Source organism: Crocodylus porosus, unplaced genomic scaffold (assembly GCF_001723895.1).
Source record: "Crocodylus porosus isolate Cpor-Errol unplaced genomic scaffold, CroPor_comp1, whole genome shotgun sequence".
NCBI classification, from domain to species: domain Eukaryota; kingdom Metazoa; phylum Chordata; order Crocodylia; family Crocodylidae; genus Crocodylus; species Crocodylus porosus.
In genome coordinates, this window is record NW_017728886.1 from 98,046,754 (window position 1) to 98,073,839 (window position 27,086).

The window sequence follows — 27,086 nt, forward strand, 5'->3', positions numbered from 1 at the left end:
GGGGCTCTGGGTGGGGGGCAGGGGCAGCAGGGCTGGGGGGCACACGACAGCAGGGCTGGGGGCACGTGGCACAAGAAGGGCATCCTGCCATGTACCCCTTGTCCTCATTTTGTTTTTCTGCCATGCCGGCACCCCGGTACCTTCCAAGGTAGGCATTGTGGTGTTTTTTGGCACTCTGGCCAAAAAATATTGCCTACCCCTGGTATAGAGAATACAGAAGAGAACTGATTATGAAATGGGGGGATACTACAACCAAGTTCTTCCAAAAAAAAAAACAAAAAAAGGGCAGTAGTGCAGAAGGAGGAAGAGAATTTTGAACTTCTTGGGAAGATTTTGGTCCAAATCAAAAGAACTCTCAAGAGCAGAGAAATGTGTGTAGGTCTCTATACTATTTCTACTGCTAGCTCAAGTAGAGCGTGGTTGTTTATTGGACCTTACTAACAAATCTGTGAGCCTTTTTGCTTGCTCTAGCACTTATCCTGGAAGAGATGACTGGGAATCCTGGAATGCAGGAACGGGGCCTGAGGTAGCTGGGCTGCAGTGTCCCTTTTCCACGGAGTGATTGCAGATTCAATCTGTACCAGGGAGCTTAGAACTATGGGTGATATTTAGTGCTTAGTGAGATGCATGGAAACCTAAAGCGGTGGCCTCAGAAAGTTGGAACCCAATCACTAGCAGCCTGCTTTGTTGCAAGGAGAGGTGATGTACCAGTGCTTTGTAACAGCAATTAAAAATGGAAAATGTTTTCCACAAGAGAATTTACTTTCTCTGGTGCTTGAACTCAAGGGCCACCAGTTATAAATGACTTCAGCTATTTGTTAAAGAAATACACAAAAGAAAAAGCTTTGTGTCAATTTGTGTCGCATTAAGTAAAAAGGGCTGCTGCCTAAGCAGGTAGGAGATGGTAATTGCTTAGAAGAGACCACTACTCTGTAGTTTGGTAAATGGCAAATTTTCAGAGTCTAAATAAGGACTTAAACTAAGATTGTCCAATTTTGGATTTTTAGATAGGTGGTTAATTTAAAAGGAACTTTATTTTCAAAGACCTCCTAAACCCTTTCCTGGGTGGCATATGCATGTTGCACAGTAAAATGGCATGCATTTGAGTGACCTATGGTGAGAGAAATTTGAGTTTGCTATAGGGAGAAAAAAATAATTAAGTAGAAGTGGAGGGTGGGGATAGGATCCTCCCTCAGGAGATGATCTGCCCTACTTTCTTTTCTCACATTCTGAAATCCATGAATCTTTTACTTGCTTTATCACTTTTCCTGATTCCCTGCAGGCCAACACTGACAGCTAAGCCTCTGTTTTATCTTAAACTGTTCAAACTTTGTCGGAAAATGACTTACCCTGCTGTGTTTGAAAGTGGCTACATGATTGCAGGAACCCACCTACTGGTTGCTCGAGGTCCAGGTGATTGCCATTGTTTGAGTGAAATCATAATGTCAGTGCCAGAGCAGCTAGTGGATTGTTAAAATATGTTCTTATACAGCTTCCAATAGAAGACCAGGAATTTTAAAGGGTATATGTGTATTTTATTCAGTCTAAAACTCTTATTCAGCTCCCATGACACTGGTATTAACAGCATAAGAAAAGTATTAAGTAAAAACTCAGTCATATTATTAGGGCTACTTCTGAGTATAAGCAGTCATGCAGTTTGCCTTGTTTGTTCATTTTATGGTCTTTATCCACTTCTGACAAACACAGCTGCTTCCAACCCATTCTGTTTTTATACTGGTGGAGTAATGCAAATCAGCTTTACTGCTATAGTCCAAACAATTAGAATGTGCAATTTTTGATAAAACACAGGCATTAAGTAATAATTCACCTCTAAAAATGAGGTTCTATTGGAGTTAATATTGTAACATCTCTTTTTTAGAGGCTTTTACTTACACTGGAGCATAATAGACTTTGAGGATTTTTTTTTTTTTTACAAAACAAGATAAATGGATGCAAGAATGGTAGCTGTTTCTATTTAGTCTGCGTATCTTGAAATAATAATACTCATGTAACGCTTTTCATCTCCTGAATGCTTTACAAGCAACAGTTTCTCCCTATTATAATCTCTGAAAGTGGCTACATAAGCAAATACAATTATTCCCCAGTTATAGATGTGAAAAGTGAGGCCAAGGGGTTATATAATCTAGGTCAGCGTGTGGGGTGGGCACCCCTCTTGCTTGCTTCTAGTTACACTACTAGGCTAGGGACAGACATTCAAAAAGCCAGAGCTTGAATTGATTCAGCCTTTGCAGGTTAGTCTAAACTGCAGAGACTGAACCAGTTTGAAATAGAACAGACCTGCGGGCAGATGCCTGCAGTTGCTCAGGGCAGGAGCTGAGGTCACTAGAATGCACCCTTGGGTGCAGGGAAGCTGTGGGGAAGACAGCGCGGACAGTTTGGTCTGAACTGGCCACAGAGGGGTTTAATTCCCTTCCCGCTGTCTCACCGGCAAGGACCCAAGGCAGATTTGCTGGTTGCTCCCCCTTCATGCTGCAGTACTGGGCACCATGGACCTTGAGGCAGAGGGGGAAGGGAGAGGGGTTAGTTTCCCTTCTACCCCAACTGGAAGCTGGGGTAGGGGGGAGACTGACTCCCTGCAGTGGAGTAAGCCCCTGCTGTCCCCCTTGTGGAAGGATGGAGGGAAGGGGAATAACCCCCCCCCACCCCCCCCCACAAGAGGCCCTATGGGTTGGCTGTGCCCCCGGTGGGCCACTGAAGTGGGAGGGGGCAGGGCCCTTGGTGGCGGCAGCAGCCTGTCATAACGTCCAGCAGCACAAGCCCCTTCCTGGTGGGGGGGCCCAACTGCACAGTGGGCAGAGCTGCAGAAGGCTGCATGTGGCAGCACCAGGACCCAGAGGGAGCCAGAGCCCCCCTCAGCACTGCCACTGTGCAGGGTCAGAGCTGCACACTCTGGTCCCTGCCTGTACTGTGGGGCTGGGGCCAGTGGCAGCAGCAAAGGAGCTGCTGCAGCCAGGCTGCTGAGAGAGGCAGTCCTACCGCAGAGCAGCCCCGCTGCAAGCTCTGCCCCCCTGCCCGCTCTGCCTCAGTGGCCATGGTGGCCAGTGCTGCAGCACGCGAGGGAAGCAACTGGCAGATCCAGCTGGGGTCCCTGCTGGTGGCAGAGGGAGGAGGGAATTAAACCCCTCCCTGGCCAGACCATCGCCCCTGCCTGTCCCTGTACCGACTGGGGAGCAGAGGGGCGGGAGCAGACCAGCCTGGCTGGGCTGGAGCAGAGACCCCAACCCAAAGAGCACACCGGGATGCTAGGGGTCTCTGGCTTATCTTAAACCAGTTTCAGCCATTCTGAAACTGGTTTATGTGCACTGAATGTCTGTTATGTTACAAGTTTAAACCAGTTTCTGATCACTTAAACCAGTTTATGTGTAATTTCTGTCCCTAGCCCTGTAGGACAGCACCTTATGTGCAGGATTTTGAGAGTGGTGTATGTATTTTAATTTAGCTTAATTTAAATTTATTGACAGATTCAATAAAAGTTGTAAGCCAAAAGATCAGTTTAGTTTTGTATGATACACAATAGGTCCTTGTTTTGGCCTAACAAAGGTGCATCTCCCCCCTGCCCCGCACCTGAGTGCAGCTAGCAATGCAAAATTTGCATATGCCTCAAGTAATGTGCTTCCCCCTGCCATAAATGGTCCCACAGGTTCTGATCCTGCTGAGTTTCCCTTGCAATGTGCTAAAATACCACTCAGGACAATGGGACTGGATAGCACCTTTTTGTATTTGGCACATATTACATAATAATCTCTAGGTTACGCTTTCAAAATGCATGGTATGATCACTTTTTGAGTGGATGCGCAGTCATATATTTCCTAAGTGACCTCAAACAAGTTGCTTCCTATCTCTATACCTTCATTCCCTACTATTGCACAATACAGATAGTAATTCCCTCTTTTGTTTGGGTATTGTAAAGAAACACTATTATCTGAGTGCCACAATTGAAACCAATACTGAGAGTCATATTGGTACACAGACAGATCTACCAACAGGTAAATGAGGGCCCTGGTGATGAACATAAGTAGGAAGCCACAAGTCACCACAAGAGAGATTACTTTTGCAAAATTAAAATTATATGCCATAGTACATGAATAATAGCTGCCATTGCTGCTTCTGCATGGTTGCAATATAGGGACATTTCTCATCAGTACTGTTACTAATGGAGCAGGATTTTAAACAGAATGGCTTTCATTCAGAGAGTGATCACATGAAATAAAAAAATGTATATTATAATATCTCTCCTCTCTCTCTCTCTCTCTCTCTCATCTCCCCTTACAGCTTGTGGCCAATGCTATCCTTTTTGTCAGCGTGAACCTGTATGGGGTTTTTGTGAGGATTTTAACAGAAAGGGCTCAGAGGAAAGCATTCCTTCAGGCCAGAAACTGCATAGAGGACCGGCTGAGGCTGGAGGATGAAAATGAAAAACAGGTCAGTTGTAAATACTCACACACTTTATCTCCTCTTTCTTTGATATCATTGTAGTTAGAAGAGTATGCTTTTTCAGTGCAAATCAGAGAATCTCCCTACCCTTACTCTTCCCCACCATACTAACACCTTCCCTTTCTGCATTTTACTTATCTGCAACAAAAATGCAAAGTGCAGGGTCACGCCCTCAGCTAGCTCTATTAAATTACAGCAACATATGCCACCTGAAGGTTTTGTCCACCAGTTAAGAACATGCCATGACAGAATGTAGGCCCTGACCCTGCCAAATATGTAGGTGCGTGTGTAGCTCAAAACTCTGGAGTTTTCCTATTTCAGGAAATGGCCTTATTCCTGTGGTTGAAATTTGTGAAGGTACTTACCATGCTGAACTGGTGTAGCTGACTAGATATGTTTCTGACATGTAAAGTATATCATATAATAAAGGAGGGTTTATCTTTCCTTTCCCTCTCCCATCTCCTCCTCCTCCCCACCCCCCAACAGGAAACAACAGCAAACTTTGGACGGTTGGATTAAAAAAAAAATGGAACTTGGATAAATATTCTGTTCTGTGATGTGCTTTTGAAGATAAAAACCAACTGACAAGGGAACAATTTCAAAGGCATAAATTGGAATTAGTTGGTTAAGTTTTACTGAAATTCAATGAGAGTTAATCTATTTGTGCTCACATAAGTTCTCAAAACTAACTTCCATGAATTCTGCCCATCTCTAGTTTCTAACTTGATACAACCTATTCTTATTTATAGGGAAGCTAAAAAGCAAATGCGAGAGAAAACATTTACCGTGCATAGTCTACCTAGAAACCATGAAAGTATTTTTATAAATTGGTCTGAAACTACATATAGTAGATTCACTTCTTCTCAGTAATATCATATTTGCAAAAGGTATTATGATTCAGTTAACAGGATGCAGCACAAAATCTATATTGTTTGCAATGGTGAAATGCTTTGGTTAGCAACATACAGTATCCTTAAACAATCATTCTTGCTCTTAAAATAAATTGGAGCACTGCAAAAACCAGGGAAGAGGTGGGCAACAAGACCTGATTACAAGCTACTGTATTCTGATCAGGTCACTGTGGTCTAATATAATTTAAGTTTCCATTTGATAACACAGAGTTCTGGTTGACACATGAGTTAGTCCCAATGAGATCATAAGAACTGTTGAAAATTTTGGAGGTGAGGTAATATTTAAGAGGATCAAAGGACATTACTCAACTATTTTGACATGTCCAGTCAGTCCAGGACTATAAATTCACTTTTAACATTTAATATTTGCAATTTTTAAAGTACCAATTTTTGTTTTAAAATAAAATTTTGTGTCTTAGTCAAATGCCCTGATACACATAATGTAAACTTTTTACATTAAGAATTGTAAACAAGCATACTAAAATGTTTCCCTTATGTTTATAATTAAAAAGTAAAAATATGTCAAGAGCAACCACTGAATTCAAGATCTATAGGCATTTCTTGGATTTTGAAAAGTGGGGTGCAGATGGGGAGGTGCATCATCATATATAGGACAACACCTGTTTTTTCTCAAGTTAAAAATAAACTAGAAGCTGTACTAATATGCGGGGGGCTGAGGGCTGTATTATACAGTTTACAATTGAAGCACAAACAAATGCAACTTCATTGGATGAGTTAAAAACATTTGCAAGGTTGCTCATTAGCAAGAGCAGCTAACAGACAGCATTATTGCAGAACAAAGGATAGCCTGATTGGTGGACCATTAAGACCATTACAAAGAAGAAAAGGTTGTTAGCACCTTTGAAATGAAGATTATAATGAACCAAATAAGTCAACTGACTCCTTCAGTGCTGCCTGAGGAGAAATGCTGCTGGCACTGCCAGGCAGTTGGTTCTAAACTTTGGGTGGAGCAGCAATTAATGGTGGGTGCAAGTGCGCTGCCCTTGGATCCCTCCCTGCCAACTCCCTGGGCTGAACAAGACTCATCACATCAGAGAACCAACCTCTTGAGGCAAGGACATTGGTTGTGTTGGTCATAAATCTCAGCAGCAATGCTATCCTTCCTAGAGCAAGGAGCTTAACATAAATCTTGTGAGTCAAGTTCCTGCTGCCAGCAAAATCAAAGGTTTTCCCTCCCTGAATATGTACCTGCATTTTTTTCCCCCCTGGTCCTCCTTCCCCCACTCCCCATATCTTCTACCTTTTAGTGAAAAAGCAGGAGAAAAAGTAGGTTATGTGTATGATTGTCACTTACCTATAAGAGAATGCAAAGTGTTCCCTCTCTGCAATTTCAAGTTCCTCTATTGTGACCTTCTTTGGAGGTCACAACAGAGCAGGGAGAGCAGCCTTCAAGGGGTGACTATAGTCCATAAACTGAGAGGAGACAGAGGGATTAACCTTGGTTAGTAGAGAGAGGGAAGTAATCTGATACTAAATCTAGACTACTTCCCTCCTGGAACAAATGAGGACCCAGAAAGGGAATTAAATTGAGTAATTTTCATTGGTCTTCCTCTGGGGTAGTCCCTCTTTTTGGCAGGTTGTACAGATAGTCTAATCCCCAGTAGTGTGCTTGATGGTATGTATGGTGTTCATCCATTGGGTATTTGCTTGGCAACAATGATATTTTTCTGCATATTCTTGAGACTTAGTCTGGATGAAATTGTATCCTTTCCATCACTGAAATGACTCATTTCCTGTAGTATAAATGGCCTGTGAAAAGTCTATTGTTTCACTATGAAAGGGTGAAAATGATTGCCTTTCTGCAAGCCTTCATCACCTAGTTTTAAAATCATTGATGACTTTGTCACTGCTTAAGTGGGCATGTACACAGACACAAACATTTGTAAGTAGGGTAGAACTGTGCTATCATGCTAGTGAGTTGCTTACTACTTTAATTTCTTTCTTAGGAAGGGAGGAAGGTGAGAAAGTAGTAGGTATAAATGATGCGACATTTTCATGAATACTAAATGCACCAAAAAATCTTTTAACAAATAGTTTTCATAAAGTTGAGTTCATTACCATATATACATGAATATAGGATGCCTTATCAATACATAGCTTCTATAAATGGACAATCTAGAAATCTGTTGCAAGTTTCCAGGTATAGTTTTATAGTTTCATAGTTGGTAGGGTTGGAAGGGACCTAAGGAGATCATCAAGTCTGACCCCCTGCCATGGGCAAGAAAGGGTGCTGTAGTCAAATGACCTTGGCTAGGTGGCTTTCTAGCCTCCTTTTGAAGTAAGGGAGAGCACTACTTCCCTTGGAAGTTGATTCCAGCTCATAGCCACCCTGACCATGAAGTAGTGCCTCCTGATATCTAGCCTGAATCTACTCTCAGTCAACTTATGGCCATTGTTCCAGTAGTGCTTGGGGGAACAGGAGCTCTCCCATTGCCTGCTGGTCCCCCTTGGCAAGTTTATAGGTGGCCACCAGATCCCCTCTCAGCCTTCTTTTGTGGAGGCTGAACAGGTTCAGGTCCTGTAGTCTCTCCTCCTAGGGCCTGCCCTGCTGCCCCCATGTGAGTGGTCCTCTTTTGGACCCCCTTTCCATGTTTTCCACATCCCTTCTGAAGTGCGGTGCCCAGAACTGGATGCAGTACTCCAACTGTGGCCTGACCAATGTCGCACAGAGGCAGAGGATCACCTCCTTGGACCTGCTCGTGATGCATCTATGGATGCATGACAAGGTGTGGTTAGCCTTCCTGACTGCATCCCCACATTTGCAGCCCATGTTCATCTTGGAATCAATAGTGGCTCCAAGATCTTTTTCTGCCTCTGTGCTACAAGAAGGGAGTTCCCCAGCCTGTAGGTATGCTGCTAGTTCTTCCTCCCCAGGTGTAATATCTTGCATTTGTCAGTATTGAAACCCATCCTATTCTCATCCACCCACCTCTGTAACCTGTCCAGATCTAGTTGTATGTAGCCTGTTCCTCTCTTCTAGGTGCTCACTTCTCCCCACATCTTAGTGCCATCTGCAAACTTGAACAAGGTGCTTTTCACCCCCTTGTCCAAATCGCCAATGAAGATATCGAGCAGTGCGGGCCCAAGGACCGAGCCCTGGGGGACCCCGCTGCCCACATCTCTTTAGGTCAAAAAGGACCCATCCACCACCACTCTCTGGGTGTGACCCTCTAGCCAATTATAGAATCTAAGTCTTTGAGGTTTGCCTTTGAATTTGTCTCCCTCCTACTGTTATAGCAGGGAAAATAAATCTGGGGAGTCCAGTAACTCTCTTGCTCTCTGCCCCTTCTCCTTACTGTCAGACCCTGTTCTCCATGAACACATGGAAGTGAGGGACGAATGTGAAAACATGGACCTTGAAATAAACATACCTATATGCAAAATACTACAGATAGCCACAGACTCAGTTTATCTAGAATTGATGCATTGAAGCCTTTTTTGAAACTGCTGAAACTTTTAGCACAAGTACTCCATAAATGCAATTTTAAGCAGAACTTTTTTTACCTATTTCTAGATTTCACTGATTTTGTAGATATAAGGGTTGGAAGGGACCTCAGAAGATCTTTGAGTCCAGCCCCCTGCCCCAGGAGCAGGAAGTCAGCAGGGGTCCCAGCATGATAAACATCCAAATGCCTCTTGAAGGCATTCAGAGTAGGTGCTTGAACCACCTTTGGTAGCAGTCTATTCCAGACCTTGGGGGCTTGGAGAGTAAAGAAGTTCTTCCTTATGTCCAGCCTGAAACGGTCTTGGAGGAGTTTGTGGCCATTTGACCTTGTCATCCCTTGGGGTGCTCTGGTGAACAAATGTTCTCCCAGATCTTGGTGAATACCCCTGGTAAACTTATAGTTGGCCACCAGATCGCCCCTGAGCCTGAGCTTTTCCAGGCTGAAGAGTCTCATAGATCTCAGCCTCTCGTCATAAGGTCTGTGTGCCCGTCTGGCCCCGAACATCTAGTCATGTGCCGCTTGGGCCCAAATGTTTGGTGGTGTCCGTCCATCCATCCTTGCTGTTACATCAAGTGGGTGTCTCTTCCTGGAGTAGTCTTTCCCCAATCTTGTCTGCCACGACTTTGGATCTTGTTTCAGTGGTTGGTGTCTGACTACCGGGGTTCTTTTGACTGAGACAGCTATCGGGTGATCCTCTGCAAGGCTCCACCTCCCCTATACCTCACCCTTATACTCAGCCTTGATGGGTCACAGTTGTACTTCTGGCCAGTTGAGCCCCTGACTCCCTTTTTGTGGCTGATGCGGTCTGCCCTACCTACGTCGTGGGCCGCCTGTGGTCAATTGTCTGGTCTATGACCCTGCCGCTTTCCCCAAAAGCTAGCAACTCTTCCAGAGACTTAATAATACTTAGAATGCCTGCTTTGCCCTACAACCCCTCCAAAAGTGGGAAACACAAAATCTAAACCAAAACAAAACTACAGATGCAATCTGAGGGACCCCTATGTCCTCTCTCCCAGGCCCCTTCCTTGGCTTGGCCGCTAACGACATGTAGAGACCCTCAGGTCTATTTCAGACTTGGTCAGCGGTCAGTATCTACTGTAGGCTCCGCCACCATTCTGCTCTCTAGTCATCCCACCTGGGACTTCTTATGGCCACCAGCGATCCTCCCACGGGCATCTGTCCACCCATCCCTTGCCTTAACCATGCCACACCAGTGAGGGCTGTCGTTCGCAGCCTCTCCCGCTGCCCTTGCCTCCCGTCTCCCGCCTGGCCTACCTCTTCAGCCTCCCCGGTGCCCTCAACAGTCCCACCTGGTTTAATGCTGTAGATTACACCGGTGTGTGTAGCTCCTCAGCCATCATGATGGACGTTGGCGTCTATCTGCATCTCTTGGCTCTCTTCTCTGGTGGGTTCCCAGTCCAGAGAAGCCGCCCTCAGCTCTATTCTTTCTCCACAGCAGCCAGCAGTTTCTGGCTTGCCATGTGCTTTGCCACATTCTTTCCTGCGGGGGGAATCAGCTTCTGGCTCCGTTGCCCCTGCAGGGCTTCTGGAGCGACCGCTCCTGCTGATGCTCCTGCCAGCATCGATTCCCCTTCTTCCTTGCTGGTGGCCCCTTTTATCCCCGCCAGCTGGCTTCTGCGGCTGACGTCATCTGCCAGCGGTAACTTTATAAAGACGCGGCTGACGCACCACACGGGTTCCACCTTTAGCTCCTCTGTGGATCCTGCTGCCAGTAAGCAGTTTTTATTTTATTTGCTGTTATTTTCATTTCTTTCAGCGGGTTTCTGACCCTGGAGCTCCCCCCTGGGTCTTTGGGGTCTTCCCCTCTGTTTGTCCCCAGAACAGTCTGCTTTCCTGACCTCTGATCATGTGTGTGGCTCTTCTCTGGACTCTTTCAAGCTTGTCCACATCTTTTTTGAATTGCAGAGCCTGAAACTGGATCCAGTACTCCAGCTGTGGCCTCACCAAGGCCAAGTACAATGGGAGAATGACGTCCTGGGATTTGCTTATATATGGTACAAATTATGCATATTAGTTCAAAGCTGAAAAGCTCATCACTTGCATTGGGTTGGGCCCTAGCAGGATCAACAGTGTTTCAAACTATGGTGACTCCACAGCTACTAAGTGTTAACTCCAGATACCACCCCCATGTGGTAGTTAGGTCCCTACTTATGACTGGAACGATGTGTTCTTTTAAGTCCTGTGATCCTCCAAAAAATTATTTGCTGATGAGTTGCAGGGTGACCTGGTCTGGATGCACTTCATGGAGGGTAGGGCCACACTAATTATATCTGATAGGCTGAGAGAGGGGTAGCGGGTTATGGATGAACTGTTTGGGGCCCTGTTTGGTGACGTTTGCCAGACATTTAAGGCTGGTGAAGAAACAGGGATAATTGGAAATAGGAGAAAGGTGCAGCTCAACTGTGAGAGCAAGGAGAAAATGTAGTTAGTGAAGTGGCTCAGCATGACTTGAAAAAGACTCAGTGCTGAGGGGGACTGCACACAATGGGTACTAGGATATACCTTATTTAGATGGGCTGCATTAATCTATACTTATGACTGGCCCAGGTGGTTTTACATACTTGGCAGGGGAAATGCACTTTCTGAACCTTGAATGACTCGGTGAGCATGTCTACACATGTGCCCGACTGCATAATTGTTACTTCACAGTCATTTAGTACTTGCGTTAGTACTAAGTGGCTGCACAGGAACCACTGTTACTGAAGAGTCCCAGTGGTGCATGAGTCATTTCCAACCCTACTGTGTAGTAGTAACAAACTTATTGCTGCTGTACAGTAGCATCGGTGTCATGGTTCATACCCACTGACGCTACATTGCCGTAGTGATGAGCTACATTGCTGTGGCTTGCTGCTATGGTGATATAGCATCTTACATAGACATGCCCGTTGTAGGATAAAGGCCTGCCTCTTGCACTGTGGGCAAGCTGATCCCTGTGAGAATCTATAATGCCTCCAATACAAGGATCTCAGCTACACAATTTATAGTGATGGATTGCTCTCAGTCTTTCCCTCTACCTTGCTCCTTTGGGCCTTTGGCTAGGGGCAAGCGAGACTAGGGGGCATCTGAACTCCAAGGTCTCTGAACTCGGGGCTTGTACATAGGGTGCCTGCTGTAGATTTTGGGACTATTTGAAGCTTCAGTCTGGGAGGCATGATACTTTCCTGTGGTAGCGTCACACAGACTTGAATGATTGAACTCTGTTCTGCTGACAGAATTCGGAACTGATTTGGTTGATTTGGTGCAAGATGCTATTTTTTTTTTTTTATTTCCTATGTTTGCCTAGTATAGGCCATGTATTTTATAGTCATGCTAAGTGTTGGCTGCATTTAATCTATTTCATAATTGGTTTCCACTACTGTGCAAATGCTGCTTTTGGCAACAGTTTAATGATAGATAATATGTTAATGAGGTTTCCTTGTGTGCAAATATAAGACAAGGGGCTTTTTCCCTATGTTGATTGGGAGAAAAAAAACCTAATCTTGTATTCAAGTGTATATTGGTAAATAGTTTGAGATGTGGGAGGGTCAAATCCCTCTTTTATTCAGTAACTCAGTATTGTTTAGGATGTGGAGTGATATTGGTTCCATTTCCCTTTGTCTAAAAGGATTTGTACCCACAGCTCTCCATGGCCATTCTATAGGATCTTTTAGAGAACGTTGAATTACACATTCAGCGAAACACAATGGCTGGAGCCCAAACCACCTGCAAGGGAAGTCTCCTAGCCATCAGGCTAGAGAGGCCTTACCATTTTCTCTCTGTGAGAGAGTTTTCATTAGCATCTGATAAAGTAGGTTGTCATCCATGAAAGCTCATATCTCTCTAAACCAGTTAGCCTGTAAGGTGCAACCCTGCTGTACCTTTTGTCCATTTTCTTGCTCAGTGAGTTTTGAAGTTTTTTCATACAAAATGCAGTGGCACAAACATGAGGGGATGAGGAATACATAACTCAGAGTAAATTGTAGCCTAGCTGTTATTGTATTGCCTTCAAAGGTGGGAGAATTTTTCACATTCTTCAGGCAAGTGTCTCTTACTACTAAACTCAAGGGTATTCTGACATTGAATTCCTCAGTCCCTCTGGGTGAAGCTGTTGTACTTTGTATAAAATGTCTTTAGTCACTGAATCAGCCACAAGTATGTGAGAATGAGTTAGATATTTAAGGGTTCCTAGATACCTGGATTCTGGTTCCTGCTCTAATTAATATTTGTTTTTAAAAATAGAAAAGTAGTAAGAAAATGTTCAGGACACCCCAGCTTAGAATTCCCTACTCTATAGCACACTACTTGGGGTGCTCTGCTAAGAAGATGGGTGGCTTGTTTCAAATCTCTTGTATAGAGGAAGGAGTTGCAGTGGAGCTTCCAGATCCTAGTTTAGAGTGGTACCTGCTGAGTTTTTGGTAAAAGCATACTTCCCCCACCTTCTTTGGTGGTGCTGTCAAAATACCTTTCCCGTCCCCTCCCCTTCCTCACAAGTTCCCAAGATGCAATGTTTCAGGTCAAGTAAAAACATTTTTATTTTACGTAATAATAAATATTGAATGAATGATTTAGGCTTCATTTCTGTATGAAACAACATTAACTTTGATACAAGCAGATATTTTTTTCGGCCTGGTTCAGTGGCTAAACTGAAAAATCAATTATTCACACACCCCAAAGAGGACTTACTTGTCACAGTCCCAGCAGCATGGTTTATAATGGATCATTGAGTATCCCAGCACTTTTTGATTTGCAATTATAATTTCCTTCTCTTTCAGAAAATCCATTGCCTTTCAGGATCAGAATTTATAGTATTGAAATTTTCATACTAAAACTTTTAAAGTCTTGTCCTAAAAGATATACTCAATGGCAACCATTAGTTAGGGGCTAAATTAAGGAATGGCCCCTTCTGGCCCTAAAAACTATGAATATCTAAAAAGACAATACTTCTCTGTGGCATAAAAGGAGCAGTAATGGATTTCCCAATGGATTTCTCAATTTCAGGTTCTCACTAAAATGTTTGCTGCAACCTGCAGTTTCTGAAAAATCTCTTGAGTTTTGTGATTTTCTATTTTGAGAAAAGCCTTTGCATTGCAAAATGACATGCTGCAGACCCTGCTCACCCAGGCTTGGCAGTGGAAAATGTCTAGCCAAAAAAATCGTGGCAATCAAAATGTGAACTCTCCATCACATTCATCTGAATGCTCAACTTTATAGTCCATAGAGGCTGACTACTGGCTTCATTCTTCCCTCGTGTTAAGGAGGGGCTCTTGCTAGCTCACATAATGGCAATTTCCACACAGATTTCTACTTCATAATCTTTCTATTAGGCTTCTGCCATCACTTACTTAGACACGTGCTTAAACTTGACTGCCACAAGTAACTCGTAGTACTGTTGGGCGCGTGCTTAAATGAGGCTTGACCTGGCAGCCCCTTTCTGTGCATGTTTGGCTACCTTGCTTCAGAGACATAACTAGTGATTTTTTTACCCTGGGCAGAGACATGGGGAGGTGCCAAGCACTGGAGATCAGTTATGGTTGGAGGGAATTCAAAGTGCTGGATAATCTTACCTGACCCCCTGCTGCTGCTGTTGTGCAGTCTCTCTGTATACAGGCCCAAGCATGGGTTCCCTGGAAGGAGTCCATTCTGGTGTCTCCTGTAGTTCAGTTCCCAGAGCTGGTGCCCTACTTCACCATGCTTAATTATGCTAATACTATACCCTTTACTGTTCCCTTCTGCAACTTGCAATGAAGAATAGAGGTACCTGAATTAATAAGCAGCTTCATTATATGGTAGTATTTGGTCACCACAGGTCTACTAGTAGGCAGAGAAATGCCTAGTGAATGTCCAAGTACTGTAGTAGGAGCTGGAGTTCTCACGTAAATGTCAAGGGACTGGAAACAACACAGAAGAGATCCCATAGAATTTATAACGTTACATAACACAAACCATATGAACTCAAATTACATTGCATCTATACTATATGAATCTTCCTAAATTACAAGTGATGTAACATCACTGCATTAAATGGAAAAGTACAGAAAACCCATAGTTTAATAAAAGGACCTGCTTATCAAGGCTGGCATCAAGCAATGACATCTTCAGTTTACTTCAAACTGCTGCTTTTAAAAAAAGAGGGGGTGGGAGGGAAGGAAAGGAAGCTTTCAGCCATTCCTGTTTGCCACAAGCTATGCCAAGCAAACAGGTCTTAACACATATAAAATACTGTATGCGAACTCTGGTTCTTATTGAGAAGTCTCAGTTTAGCTAATGTTGCTATTAACTTCTTCCCTGTTACATGGTGCTGACTGTAGATATTAATTGGTATAGTATATTAGAGAAGCTGTTCCTTATTCTGATATATTTTATTCATAGGCATGTTGAAACAATCAAATAAACTAAATATGCTTTTAATTATCATAGTAAAGTTTTTTTTTTAAATTCATTTCAGGTATAAAAGATACATTAAGGATAAAAGATACGCTAAAGATATGTCAAAGCTTTTTTTATTTATTGTAGCATTCTAATATCTTTTGACACGTCTACTGGTAATAAGGATTCGGAGATAAATCCGGATTTGTTCCTTCCCTTTCCTTTTCCTTCAGGAAATCCTCAGTGCAAAGAACTGTATAATGTTTCAGTATCTTCATTTGTTTGTTTTCCTTTCTGACATCAGTGTTTTCCAGGAGACAGAAGGGAGGAGGCAGGGGTAAGAAAGAACAGATCTCCAAATCTGTCATTAAATAATATAGCTTTCTGTAGATAGCAGCTTGTATAATAGGTTAGAGCACATGATCATACATCACAACTCTAAAAAGTCAGAATATTTGATTTTGATATTGATATTAGAATTAAATGAGAAGAGAGAATTTGAAATGATATTTTGTCAAGCTTAGCTTCTAAGTCTAAAGCACTATTTTGTAATGTAATGTTGTACACATACCCACACACCTTTAGGGGAAATAGGTACCTTGTAGAATGGAAATACAAGGAGACAGTTTCATGCCAGTGAAGCATTTGTAGTGTATTTCAGTAAGATGCCTCTTGGGGAACATCTTCCAAACTGCTATAGAGAAAGGTATATCCTCATGAGTAAGTGGATTTTACTGTTGTTCTTACAGTAGCAGTAGACATCTGACTATCCTGAATACTCTTATAAGGCAGGCTATCTGTTATGCTTGCAAATTAAATATTATCTTCTTGTTCTTGCCCCTACATGTATTTTAAAGGTAAACAGAGACTTTAGTGCAAAATTAACATATTTTTCTATTTCATCCATCCTTTAAATTTCATCATTTTAGCAGTTCCACAAACTCCAGTAGATCTGTACCAATTTAAATCAGTTGATCTCTTCCCATATGTTCAGGGTTGCCAACCCAAGATAAGGGGGTTTTTTTACTGATGATCTGCAAACTTTTTAATGACAACCAAACTTTTATAACTGACCTGTGTTTTATATACTGTAAACAGACCTTCTTCTGGACCCCACACAAGGTCCTTTCAAACTATAGTAAAAAAAGGTTATATTGTCAGTAAAAATGTTGCTGATTATCACTTAAAAAAAATTCTTGTGTTGGCAACCCTACTTGACTGCAGCAAGGATTCCATATTGCTGGTGTGCTATGTCTGTGCTTCAACATTGTGTCCAGTTTCTTTTCCACCATGAAGCTTCAATCACCTCTGGTTGCTTCATGTTTTTACAGATGGCTCAAGGTTTTGTTTTGGGTTTTTTTTCCCTTTCCTTTTCTTTTTTTAAATGGATTTTCCCAACAGTAGTTGGTATCCTGGTTATTTATGGAATGCCTGTGAATTCCTGGACAGTTGGCAACCCTGCATATGTACTTTCCATGATGGTTTATGTCTTGTTATCGCAGCATTCCTCAGCACGCTCTATGCCATGGGCTTATTTGAACAAACCAGATATGTTCTGACAGTGATGTTTTGCTTACTTCTAAAATAGGCCAGCATTTGGTACTTGATAGTACCTGTGGCAGGGGTGGGCAAAATACGGCCCGTGGGCCATATTTGACCCACCGAGTGATTCTGTCTGGCCTGCAGTGTCCTCTGCTCTCCTCCCTCCCTCCTGTAGGAGGTGCTGGCTGTAGTAGCAATAGCTCTGGTTCCAGTTCCTGGGACTACAGCCCGCAATGGAGTGTGGTGGGGCCTGAGGTATATAGCAGGGTGAGTGCTTGTGGGGCAGTGCAGGGACCCAGTCCCTAAACACCCCCCACCCTCCTCTCCCTCTGGCCCAGCCCCTGCTGCAGGTGCTGGTGTATGCCAGGCTCTGGTGCTTTCCCCTCCCCATCACCCCATGGCTTGAGTTTACACATGGCAGAAGTGGAGAGACGGTGTGAAGCCCCCCCCCAGCCATGAGGATCTTTGCCAAGGCATTGCTGTCACTGTCACTGCTGCACTGCCTCCCTTCATGGCCCCCACCCCAGGGCTTCTTCAGGGTCAGCAATGCCACAGCACTGACTCTCATGGCTGCAGGGGGGCTCCTGCTTCCCATGCTGCCTCTCCACTGCTGCCACATGTAAACTCACGCAGCTGCCCCAGCACCATGCTGCCCCAGCAGCTGCCTGCTCCCTGCTGCCATCACCAACCTGCCTGGAAGGAGCCTCCTGTTCCTGCCCCCTACCTGCCCTGATACACTGTCACCCCACACCCATCCCGCTGCCATAGCTGGCAGGGTTTAGGAGGAGGAGGAGAAATGTTGATGCTCTGCATAGCAGCAAAAAGAAGGAAGAAGGAGGGAAACGTGTGTGCATGTGCTTGCAGGCAGGAGGCAAGTCCCCTGGGATTCCAGCCCTGGTATAGCCCCTGCCCCTGAGAGTGAGGAGGGAAGTATAAGCCCAACTCCCAGGTGCACCCCTGCACACACATGCACATGCATACCTCAGCAGCTGCCCCATTTCAATCAGGCAGACAGACACATACACCTCCTTGATCATAGAGATGCATACATGCACGCAGCAAGTCTGAGGGGCACAAACTCCACATCTGGGAGCGAGGGGCAGCTGCTTCCCCCAACCCGTCCTACCTTCCCTCCCCACCCAACAGGGAGGGGCAGCTGCTTCCCCCTGCACCTCACTCCCTGTCTTGGCGCTACTCCCTCTTTCCTTCCCAACTGCCTTGCAATACTCCCCTTCCCTTCCCAAGCTCTAGTACAAAGGACTGGGAGAGGCCTGGATCTTTTTTTAGCAAGGCAGACCCTGCAACAGCAGCATCACAGAGGAAAGGGATGGAAAAAATGGCTTGGATAATTCCAAATGGTAATTCCCCCTTCCCCTAGTATTTGGATTTTTTATCTATAATTTGTTGAAGTGTTATCTTTTGGAAAATTTTGTGTGTGTGGAACTCTCTTCGATTTGATTCAGTACTGTTCTTGGGGAGGCCCAATGCCCTTGAAACCCCTACTGAGTAGTTGAGAGCAATGGGGCAGGTTGTTAGAGGGGTCACAACCCCTCACTACCTGAGAGGTTGTGCCTGTGCCTTGTGGTCTAAGGGGCAGAACTTCTGGGGCCTCAGATGCAGGCCATGTGGTGCACCTTCTGATGTCATAGACCATGTGAGGGGGAGAGGGGGTTCTGAGACCAACACAGTGGCCAACAGGGCAGCCAATGTAGTGGTGAGGGAGCAGGATTTGGTGTCTGGTGGGTGGATCTTCTATGTTATGGACTGTGACAAGGCAGGATTTCCAGTTCCAAGACTGCAACTTCCCCTACCAAAAGAAGTACTTCCAGAGCAAGGGGAGGGACTTCCATTGGCAAAGATCAAGGATTAGGAGTGGGACTTCCAGTCCCAAGATGGTGGCCAGGGGCCAGGGCACCTGTAAAGGGGCAAAGCTTAATAGTTTGACAAGAATCATACCCTTGCAGTCTTCCACAGCTCACCAAAACTTATTATGTGGCCCTCCAGCCAAAATAAACACCCATTCCTAACCTATGGGCTGCCCACCATATGTTTAACTCTGCTAGATAACTGGATTTTCCCCTAAGCCTGCAGCCCTTTATGTTTCTCATAAAATGTTGTATAGTACATTTTACACATGAGCAGTATTGTAACCTATTTTGTGCAATAGACCACATTTTGAATGCCATGGTTAAAACTATTTTTACCATTCCAGAGGGGGTGAGTTTTTGTATATCACTTTGTTCAAATTTATTCTAAATCTTCCAGAAGAAATGCATGCCTGTTGCATCTTTAATTTATGCTGATCTTTTCTTTTTGTGGTCCACTTCCTCTTTGTGTGTGAGCCTCATTGGATTGAAAATCCCAAATTATATCATTGTAAGCATAAATTACTACTGAGTGAGCCTTGGTGTTTTAGCATGTCCATGCTTGGCTGGAGTGACAGCTTGGGCCATGGCTACCCCGTCCACACTGCTATGGAGGGTTTGTGGAGGACATGTGAAGCATCCTGGGATGCTGGGGGACTGTGAGTTAACTTGAATCTGGAGGGATCTCAGACAGAAGTTCAATAAATTGATTTAACCCAAATCAGTTACGTCTGATACTACATCCACCCAGGTTCATCTTAAACTGGTTTCAGCCTCTAAAAGTGGTTTATGTGCACAGAACTTCTGATGTGTTACAAATTTGAACCTGTTTCTGATGACTTATACCAGTTTATATGCAACTTCTGTCCCTAGCCTGTGTGTTTGTCTCTGAAACCTAGATCAATAATAATATGATCTACCATACTATTGTTCTTTGACTTAATAGAAAATCTCCTGCAGTGTGCTAATCTGATCTCCCAGTATTAAAATAATAGTTCAAGGTGTATGTGCATTTTCCCCCACATATATTCAGGCATAACTGACAAAGTTATTTCTTTTTTTCTCCCTTCAAATATGTATGTAGTTGTCCTTTTGGAGATGAACTGAGTTTCCCCACACCTTGAAATACCTTCTACGTATGATAATTCTTGGCAGTCAGACTCAGAAAGGCACAGTGATTATCCTAGATGGTGCTTAAAAGATCTTTCTCACTAGAGGAAGCTAAGAGGATACTTAGCTACTCTCTGCTGCACTTCTGAAGTGCCATATGCTTTACCATTCATTCTGAAAATGAGCATTGTCAATGAAAATGCTACTTTATGATACCATCCTTTTAGCAGCAGCAACAAAAGAGGCAGAGAGAAACTCACTGACAGCATTATTGTTAACTTTGTAGTGACAATGGCATATAGCAATTACCAAGTGAGGTTCAGATTTTACAGGGCCACAAGCATGCAGTGCTTTAGTGTGTAACATACACTAGCAAATTTGCACAGACACAAAGGGCCTGACACTGAATTTTGCCATCAACTACAGTGACAGCAGGAGCAGTTATTCTCAGTTCTTCATGTACTACACAGGTATGGAGGTTAGGAGTTATATTGCTGGCTTGCTCTTATGTACCTGTTGGTCTGTCTTATGTGATTGTGATTGTGATTTTTGTGTAAAATGCAAGCATTTTAAAATCTTTATTGTGTTCTAAGGCACCTGTACATTTGCCTCCCACCAGATTCAATGTATCAGAGGCAAAGTCTAGAAGCATGGGAAATGTCTATAGCATAGCATAGGCATAGTTGCTCTTTGATCATTCCTGACATGCTAATCCAGCCTCTTCTTGAACACTTCCAGTGATGGAGATTCCACGGCTTCCCAAGTCAGTCTATTCATCTGCCTCACTGATGTAACAGTGAAGGGCTAGGGACAGGCATTACACATAAACCAGTTTAAGTGATCAGAAACTGGTGTAAACCTGTAACAGTACAGAAGTTCAGTGCACATAAACCAGTTTGAAAATGTTTGAAACTGGTTTGAGATAAACCTGGTTGAGTGTAGTATCAGATTTACCTGATCTGGTTTATGCAATGTCTGTCCCAGACCCCTTCCTGGTTTAAGATAAATCAGAGTCCCCCAGTTTCCTGGCACATGCTTTGTGGGCCAAGCAGGGCTCTGTTCCACAGCAGGGCTGGTCTTTCCCCTCTGCTCCCTGACTATAGCTCCAGCAGACACTGCAGGCATCTGCCTGGCTTCTGCTCCCTCCCCCACCCCCACCTTTCCTCTAAGCAGGGATTCCACTGTCCTCTCTGCCTTACACAGACACACAACATTAGCTAGCAGACCACATGCTGGCCACAGTCCAGACTGTGGCAGAGGGGACAAAGACAGAATCAACAGGTAGCTGGTAATGTTCCTCTGTTGTTTTCTTAATGGTGTGATAAACACTGAGTTAGGGATGATAAACACTGTAATCAATTCCCTGCTGGGCTGGTCAGGAGTGGGGGAACCCCTCCCTAATGGAAGCATCCTGCTGGTCACACTCCACCTCCTCTCAGCACTGCAGAAGGGAAGGAGGGGCTGCTCTAGCACCCCCTAGTTTCTAGCCTGAGCCACTGCAGGCATGTGCCTGCATGTCTGGGATGACCTTGCAGTTACAAACTGACTTAGCCTAGCCAGGTTAGACTAACCTGCAATTCAGGCTCTGGCTTTTTGAATGTCTGTCTCTAGCCAAGACATTTTTCAAGCTAGCCACTTACTTTGCTGCAACTTCAAGCCATGGGTCTGTGTTCTCCTGTCTGCAGCAAGGGAGGAAGGGTGTTTTTCTTCTTCTTTATGGCATCCCTTTCGATATCTGAAGACTGCTATCATGCCACTTCTTAAGCACATTTTCCATAAACTACATGTGTCTATTTTCTTTAATCACTCCTTAAAATAACTTGCCTTCTAAGTCATTTATTATTTTTATCGTCTCCCTCTGGACCCTCTCTAAGTTCTCCACATCATTTTAAAATGTAGACCTCAAAACTGATGAGACCAAACCAATACTGAGTAAAGTTACTATCACTGCCTGTGTCTTGCAGTTAATGCTTCTATTGGTGCATTCCAAAACTGCATTTGTCTTTTTTGCAGCTGCGTCACCCTGCAGACTATTGTTGAGTCTATGATCAACAAAGACCCCCAGATCTTCCTCCATATTGCTGCGATCTAACAAGGTGTCTCTCATTTTGTATTTGTATTTTTGGTTATTTTTCAAATGCAGCGTGTTGTCTGAACTGAACTTTATTATGTTAGCTCTGACCCAGCTTTCCTGTTTCTGTTTTCCAGGATCTGTCAAGATCCTTTTGAATTGCTTTCTTGTCCTCCAGGTTCACAGTCCTTTCTAGTGGGGTGTCTTTGGCAACTTTGCTCAAGAAGCTCTCAATTCCAGCATCCAAATAGTTTAATAAACATGATGAACAGCACTGGGCCCAGAACACGCCTCTGTGGGACTCCACTGAAAACCTCATGCTGCTCTGACATGGATTCATTTATAATTACTCTTTGTTGTGGCTACTGAGACAGTTGTCTGTGCACCTTATGGTAGTTCTGTCTAGCCCGCATTTCTCCTTTGTTTATAGAAAAGGTTATGTGGGGCTTAGTCAGAAGCCTTGCTGAAGTCCAGATACCCTATATTCACAGCATTCCCTTCATCCACCCAACTAATTATCTTGTTGAAGAAGGGTATCAAGTTTATTTGGCATGATTTGTCCTGAGTAAATCCATGTTGCTTATGATCAGCCTTTACTCCTTGAAGTGCTTGCAGATGGACTTACTTCTATTATGCTCTAGTAACTTACAGATATTAAGGTGAGGCTGTCTAGTCTGTAGTTTTCTGGGACTTCCTTTTTGCCTATTTTACAAGCATATTGTATTAGCCATTTTCCAGTCTTCTTGTGCCTCATTTGCTTCACATGACTTCATAAACATTATTGTCAAGGACTCCAAGATCTCCTCTGCCAGTTTCTTCAATACCGTGGGTTGAAGTTCATCACAACCTTGTGACTTGAATTCATTGAGACCCATAAAACCCATGTTGTCATTTGTGTCCATTAGTTTCCAGTAACAAATAAACCCTTATGTAATAGGATTTAATAAATCTGCATCCTATTATAGGAATGTAGGACTGGAAGGGACCTCTCTGAGGCACTGTGTCTGGTCTAGTCCAGTCCCTTGATATTGCAAGCAGCCACTGAATATAGTCTTAAAATTAATTAGATTTTAGGTCCCACTAATTCTAGTAGAGGTGTGTTCCAGAACTTTTGATTAGTAATCCTTTAAACCTACATTTGCTCATAAACAGTTTATATCTATTTGTTCTTGTACCAATATTATTCTTTATCTTAAATAGTTCTTCTCTTTCCCTGCTGTTTATCCTCTTTTAAGTTACTCCCCCTGATGTATGCATAGGCAACAAATACATACACTTCAATCCTAGACTGTTTTCCTAGGCTAAACAAGGCAAGCTCTTTCAGTCTTTTATCACATGGGAGGCTTTTCCCTTCCACTGATAACCCTTTCCCTGCACATGTTACAGCTTGAATTCCCTTACTTTAACATCGGTGACCAGATTATATATAGTATTTCAGATGAGATCTTATTATGACCTTACACAATGACATTAATACTTCTCTGTCTCTATTGTAAAAACCTTCTCTAATACATTCTAGCCGGACATCTGCCTTTTACATGACCTCATCAGACTGGCAGCTCATAGTCAGCCTGTGATTGACTAATAAACCCATGTTCTTCTGTTGTTCAGTGTTTTCCAACAGGTTATTTTCAAGCTTATAACAGACATTCTCATGATTAATTCTTAAGTGCATTATTTTGCACTTTGTACAACAAAATTTCATCCCATGTCCTAGTCACCAGTGTCATCCAGTTCTTTCTAATCTTCACAGATGACACTTTTATACTCTGCATAATTGGGAAATGTGGTGAGCCATTCTACTTTTTGTCTCAAGGTTATTAATAAAAATATTAAGCAAGATTAGGCTGAAGACCAGCCTTTAAAGAAAACCACTAGTGATATCTCTCCAGCCTAATAATTCCTTTCAGCTGTATAAATTTTATCTGCCATGCAATTCTCGTTCTAGTCTCCATCTTCACTAATAAATTTCCGTAAGGCACCACATCAGGTGCTTTACTAAAATCCATAGAGATGAGCTCCACCATAGTTCTTTTGTTAAAAAAAAGTCAGGTGTCAAAAGAAGATAGCAGGTTACCCTTAGTTAACTTGTATTGCATTTTATTCCAGATATACTAGAACAACTCACATGATAATTGTAGTGAGCCATTAGTGCAGATATTCAAAAACTGTGTAGTGAAGTTCAATGTCACTAGTGGTTTTCAGTAATTATGTTTGTAAGAAATAAAATACTGACAAATGACATAACTTTTCAGAAAACAGAGTATTTTTAAACACTGCCATCTAGTGGCCTTTTTGAAAATAAAGCAACATAATTCTAATAGAGTTTTCTTCTCATTATTTTGTTAAGCATACAAGACAGAACCCATTTTTACAACACTATTTTAATGTAAAATAACAAAAATGCATTGTAGGGTCTTTGTCTGACATCTGAAAAGTATAAAGAAGTGATAATAAATTATGTGAAGTGACTGTTAAGGGAATAATACATAGGTATCTTTGTTTTTATTTTCCTTCTTTCCTTTTATTTTAGAAATCTAAGAAATAACTATTGTAAGCATTGTAGCTGTGGCAAAGTTTTGAAAGCTTCTGATTAGTGACAAGTCAGATCATATTATCATAACAGGCCTTTCTAACCTTAAATCTATTAATTTGTTTCTAAATTAAAATATGTAGAGATTTGCTATAAAAGGACTTTTCCTTTGCTATTAAAGGAGTAGCTCTGGTAAAATATTCTTGCTTCTTCACAGTTGTCTTTACCCAGTTGTGAGAACTATATTTTTAAGACAGCTACTTTAGAAAGGCTCTTAGGTTAGGATTCCTTCTTTAATAGGAAATCAAGGATATAGATAAAAAGATGAAAGTTCTTGTAATGCTCTTGCACCAAGTCTAGATTTTTCACTTCACTTTCATTGCACATTCACTTCTGAGTTGTGCTTCACTGTAACCAATTCAAATAGATTCTACTATACACTATACATATTACATATACATAGACATGTACACTGTACGTATACATAGACGTACAGCAATGGTATTAGAGTGGGATGTTGGGACTAAGGTATCCTGGGATTAAAGAGTTGGAGGGCCCTTGGCTTTGGGAAGTTAATGTCTTGTCTAGAGTCTTAGGCTAAGTACGTATGTTCAAAAAGCCCCTGGCAGAAGCACTTTATTGCACTTTGCTTAACATACTATAAATTAGAGTGGGAATAAACCAAACAGCATTTGCTGTTTTTTGTGCAGGACTCGGTGCCTGCCTGCCCTACCCAAGGCCAGCAGGTGGTGCTCCTGCATACCTCTGAGGAGGTTGCATAGGATGGCCATTAATGCATCCCCAGAATACAGGACATCCCTTTGGTGAGGCAGAGGGGAGAACCACCAGCCTCCTCAGGCAATCAATAGTGAGAAATGGGACCACTGATCCCCTTGACCAATCAAAAGCAAGGGGCAGGCCCATCAAAAAAAAAAAAAAAAAAAGGCCCCTCCCAGGTTGGCTCAGAACTCTGCTTCTCTTGGCTGTGTACCACCCTACCACTAGGCACAGAAGACAGAATCATGGGAACAAGTGGTTTATGTGTATTTCCACCAATGAACTGAAAAATAGGACTTTGTGCTGTCCGTTCCTCACATAGAAATGGACAGGGGACAAAGGGTTTAAAAACAGAATGGTCCAATACAAAACCGGACCAATTGACCACCCTAAGGCTGCCAGAATCAGCTCTGCCCCCTTGCCAGCTGGCAACTATCAGCAGCAACTAGGGGCAGAGAAGGGGGGAATAGAATTCCCTCCCAACCCATGCAAAGGCCCAACCACAGCTTGCTAACTAGGGTCTTGTGGGGAAGGCGGGCAGACTGGGTTTGCATGGCAGGGGGATGCCCTTCCCTCCCCCTCCCCTGCCTCAGCCTCTTGACAGCTACAGTTGGGAGCTGCAGCATGGCACTGCCTGCCTGGATTTTTGCCATTCCAGGAACTGGGGCCAGGGGGAAGGGAGCCCCCTGCTTCATGGGTCCAGCCCAGCCCTCTCCTGAGAACCCAGCCATTAAGCTGAGGGGGTACCATTCACAGCAGAAGGGGCTCCCTTCCGCACCCTCTTCAGCCCCAGTTCCCAGCATGGTGAAAATCCAGGCAGGCAGCCCAGACTGCAGCTCCTGGCTGCATCTGGCAAAAGACTAGGGTGGGGTGGAAGGGTACTAGCAAGAGGAACTAGCCCTTCTACTCTCCAGTGTGCATTATGATCTAGTAGGGATTACAGAGACCTGGTGGGACTCCTTACTCAACTTGAGTGTAGCTATAGAGGGCTATGCCAGGGACTGAGTGTGGAAGAAAGGTGGAGGCATTGCTTTCTATGCAAAACAGCAGTACACCTCCTTGGATGCCAACATCAGCTCCAAAAATGGACAGTGTGAAACCTTCTGGGTCAAGTTGTTGGGGGGGTGGGGATACCTAACTGTAAGTGTATACAACAGACCTCTACACCAAATGGGGGGGGTGGGGGGGAACTCAATCTGTAGTTCACCTGAGAATTGACTGAGGCTGCACGTACATGTGACTTGGATTTAATTATCCAGACATGTCCTGGGAGAAACACTCGGCCAAGTTGGAATGGCTGCTGTCCTTCATGACCTGTGTTAAGGAGCTCTTCCTGACTCAGGAAGTGCATGGGCCAACCAGAGGTGACATACTGCTAGACTTGGTCCTGGCCAAAGGAGATTATCTGGTGACCAACTTAAATATAGAGAGAAGTCTGGGTGACAGTGACTATGAAACCATCATGTTCACTGTCTGACATAATGCAGACAAATTGGATAGCAGGATTGAAGTCTTGGACTTCAAAAATGCAAATTTCAATACCCTTAGGTCACTAATAGGGTAAGTGCTGTGGGAACAGGGCCTAAAGGCAAAAGGTGTGCACGAAGAGTAGCTGTTCCTTAAGGACATGATCCCTGAAGTACAAACAAGGTCCATTCCCATGTGGAGAAAATGTAACAAGGTTTGGAAAGCCTTTGTGGCTAAACAGGGAAATCAGAGCCCTCTTAAGAAAGAAGACAGAGGCTTATAAACAATGCAAGTTTGGGGTGGGCCCCAAGGAGGACTATTCCACAATGGCCTATATTTGCAGGGAACAAATAAGGCAGGCTAAAGTGGCAACAGAACTTAGACTAGCAACAGGAATCAAGGGCAACAAGAAGTCCTTCTTTAGGTGCATAGGGAACAGGAGGAAAACAAATGGGACTGTGGGGCCATTGCTCAACAACTCAGGAGAACTGGTTACCAGCACCCAGGTGAAAACTGAACTCC

At 43.6% G+C, this 27,086-nt stretch overlaps 1 protein-coding gene across 1 annotated transcript in view; it reads left to right on the forward strand.

Annotated features, from left to right (window-relative positions):
• The window catches only part of ADCY1 (adenylate cyclase 1), a 262,521-nt gene that overhangs the window by 76,990 nt on the left and 158,445 nt on the right, over positions 1-27,086 (forward strand). The window contains exon 3 of the mRNA XM_019535907.1: positions 4,294-4,443. Coding sequence (XP_019391452.1) covers positions 4,294-4,443 — 150 coding nt within the window. The remainder of the gene's footprint in view (positions 1-4,293; positions 4,444-27,086) is intronic.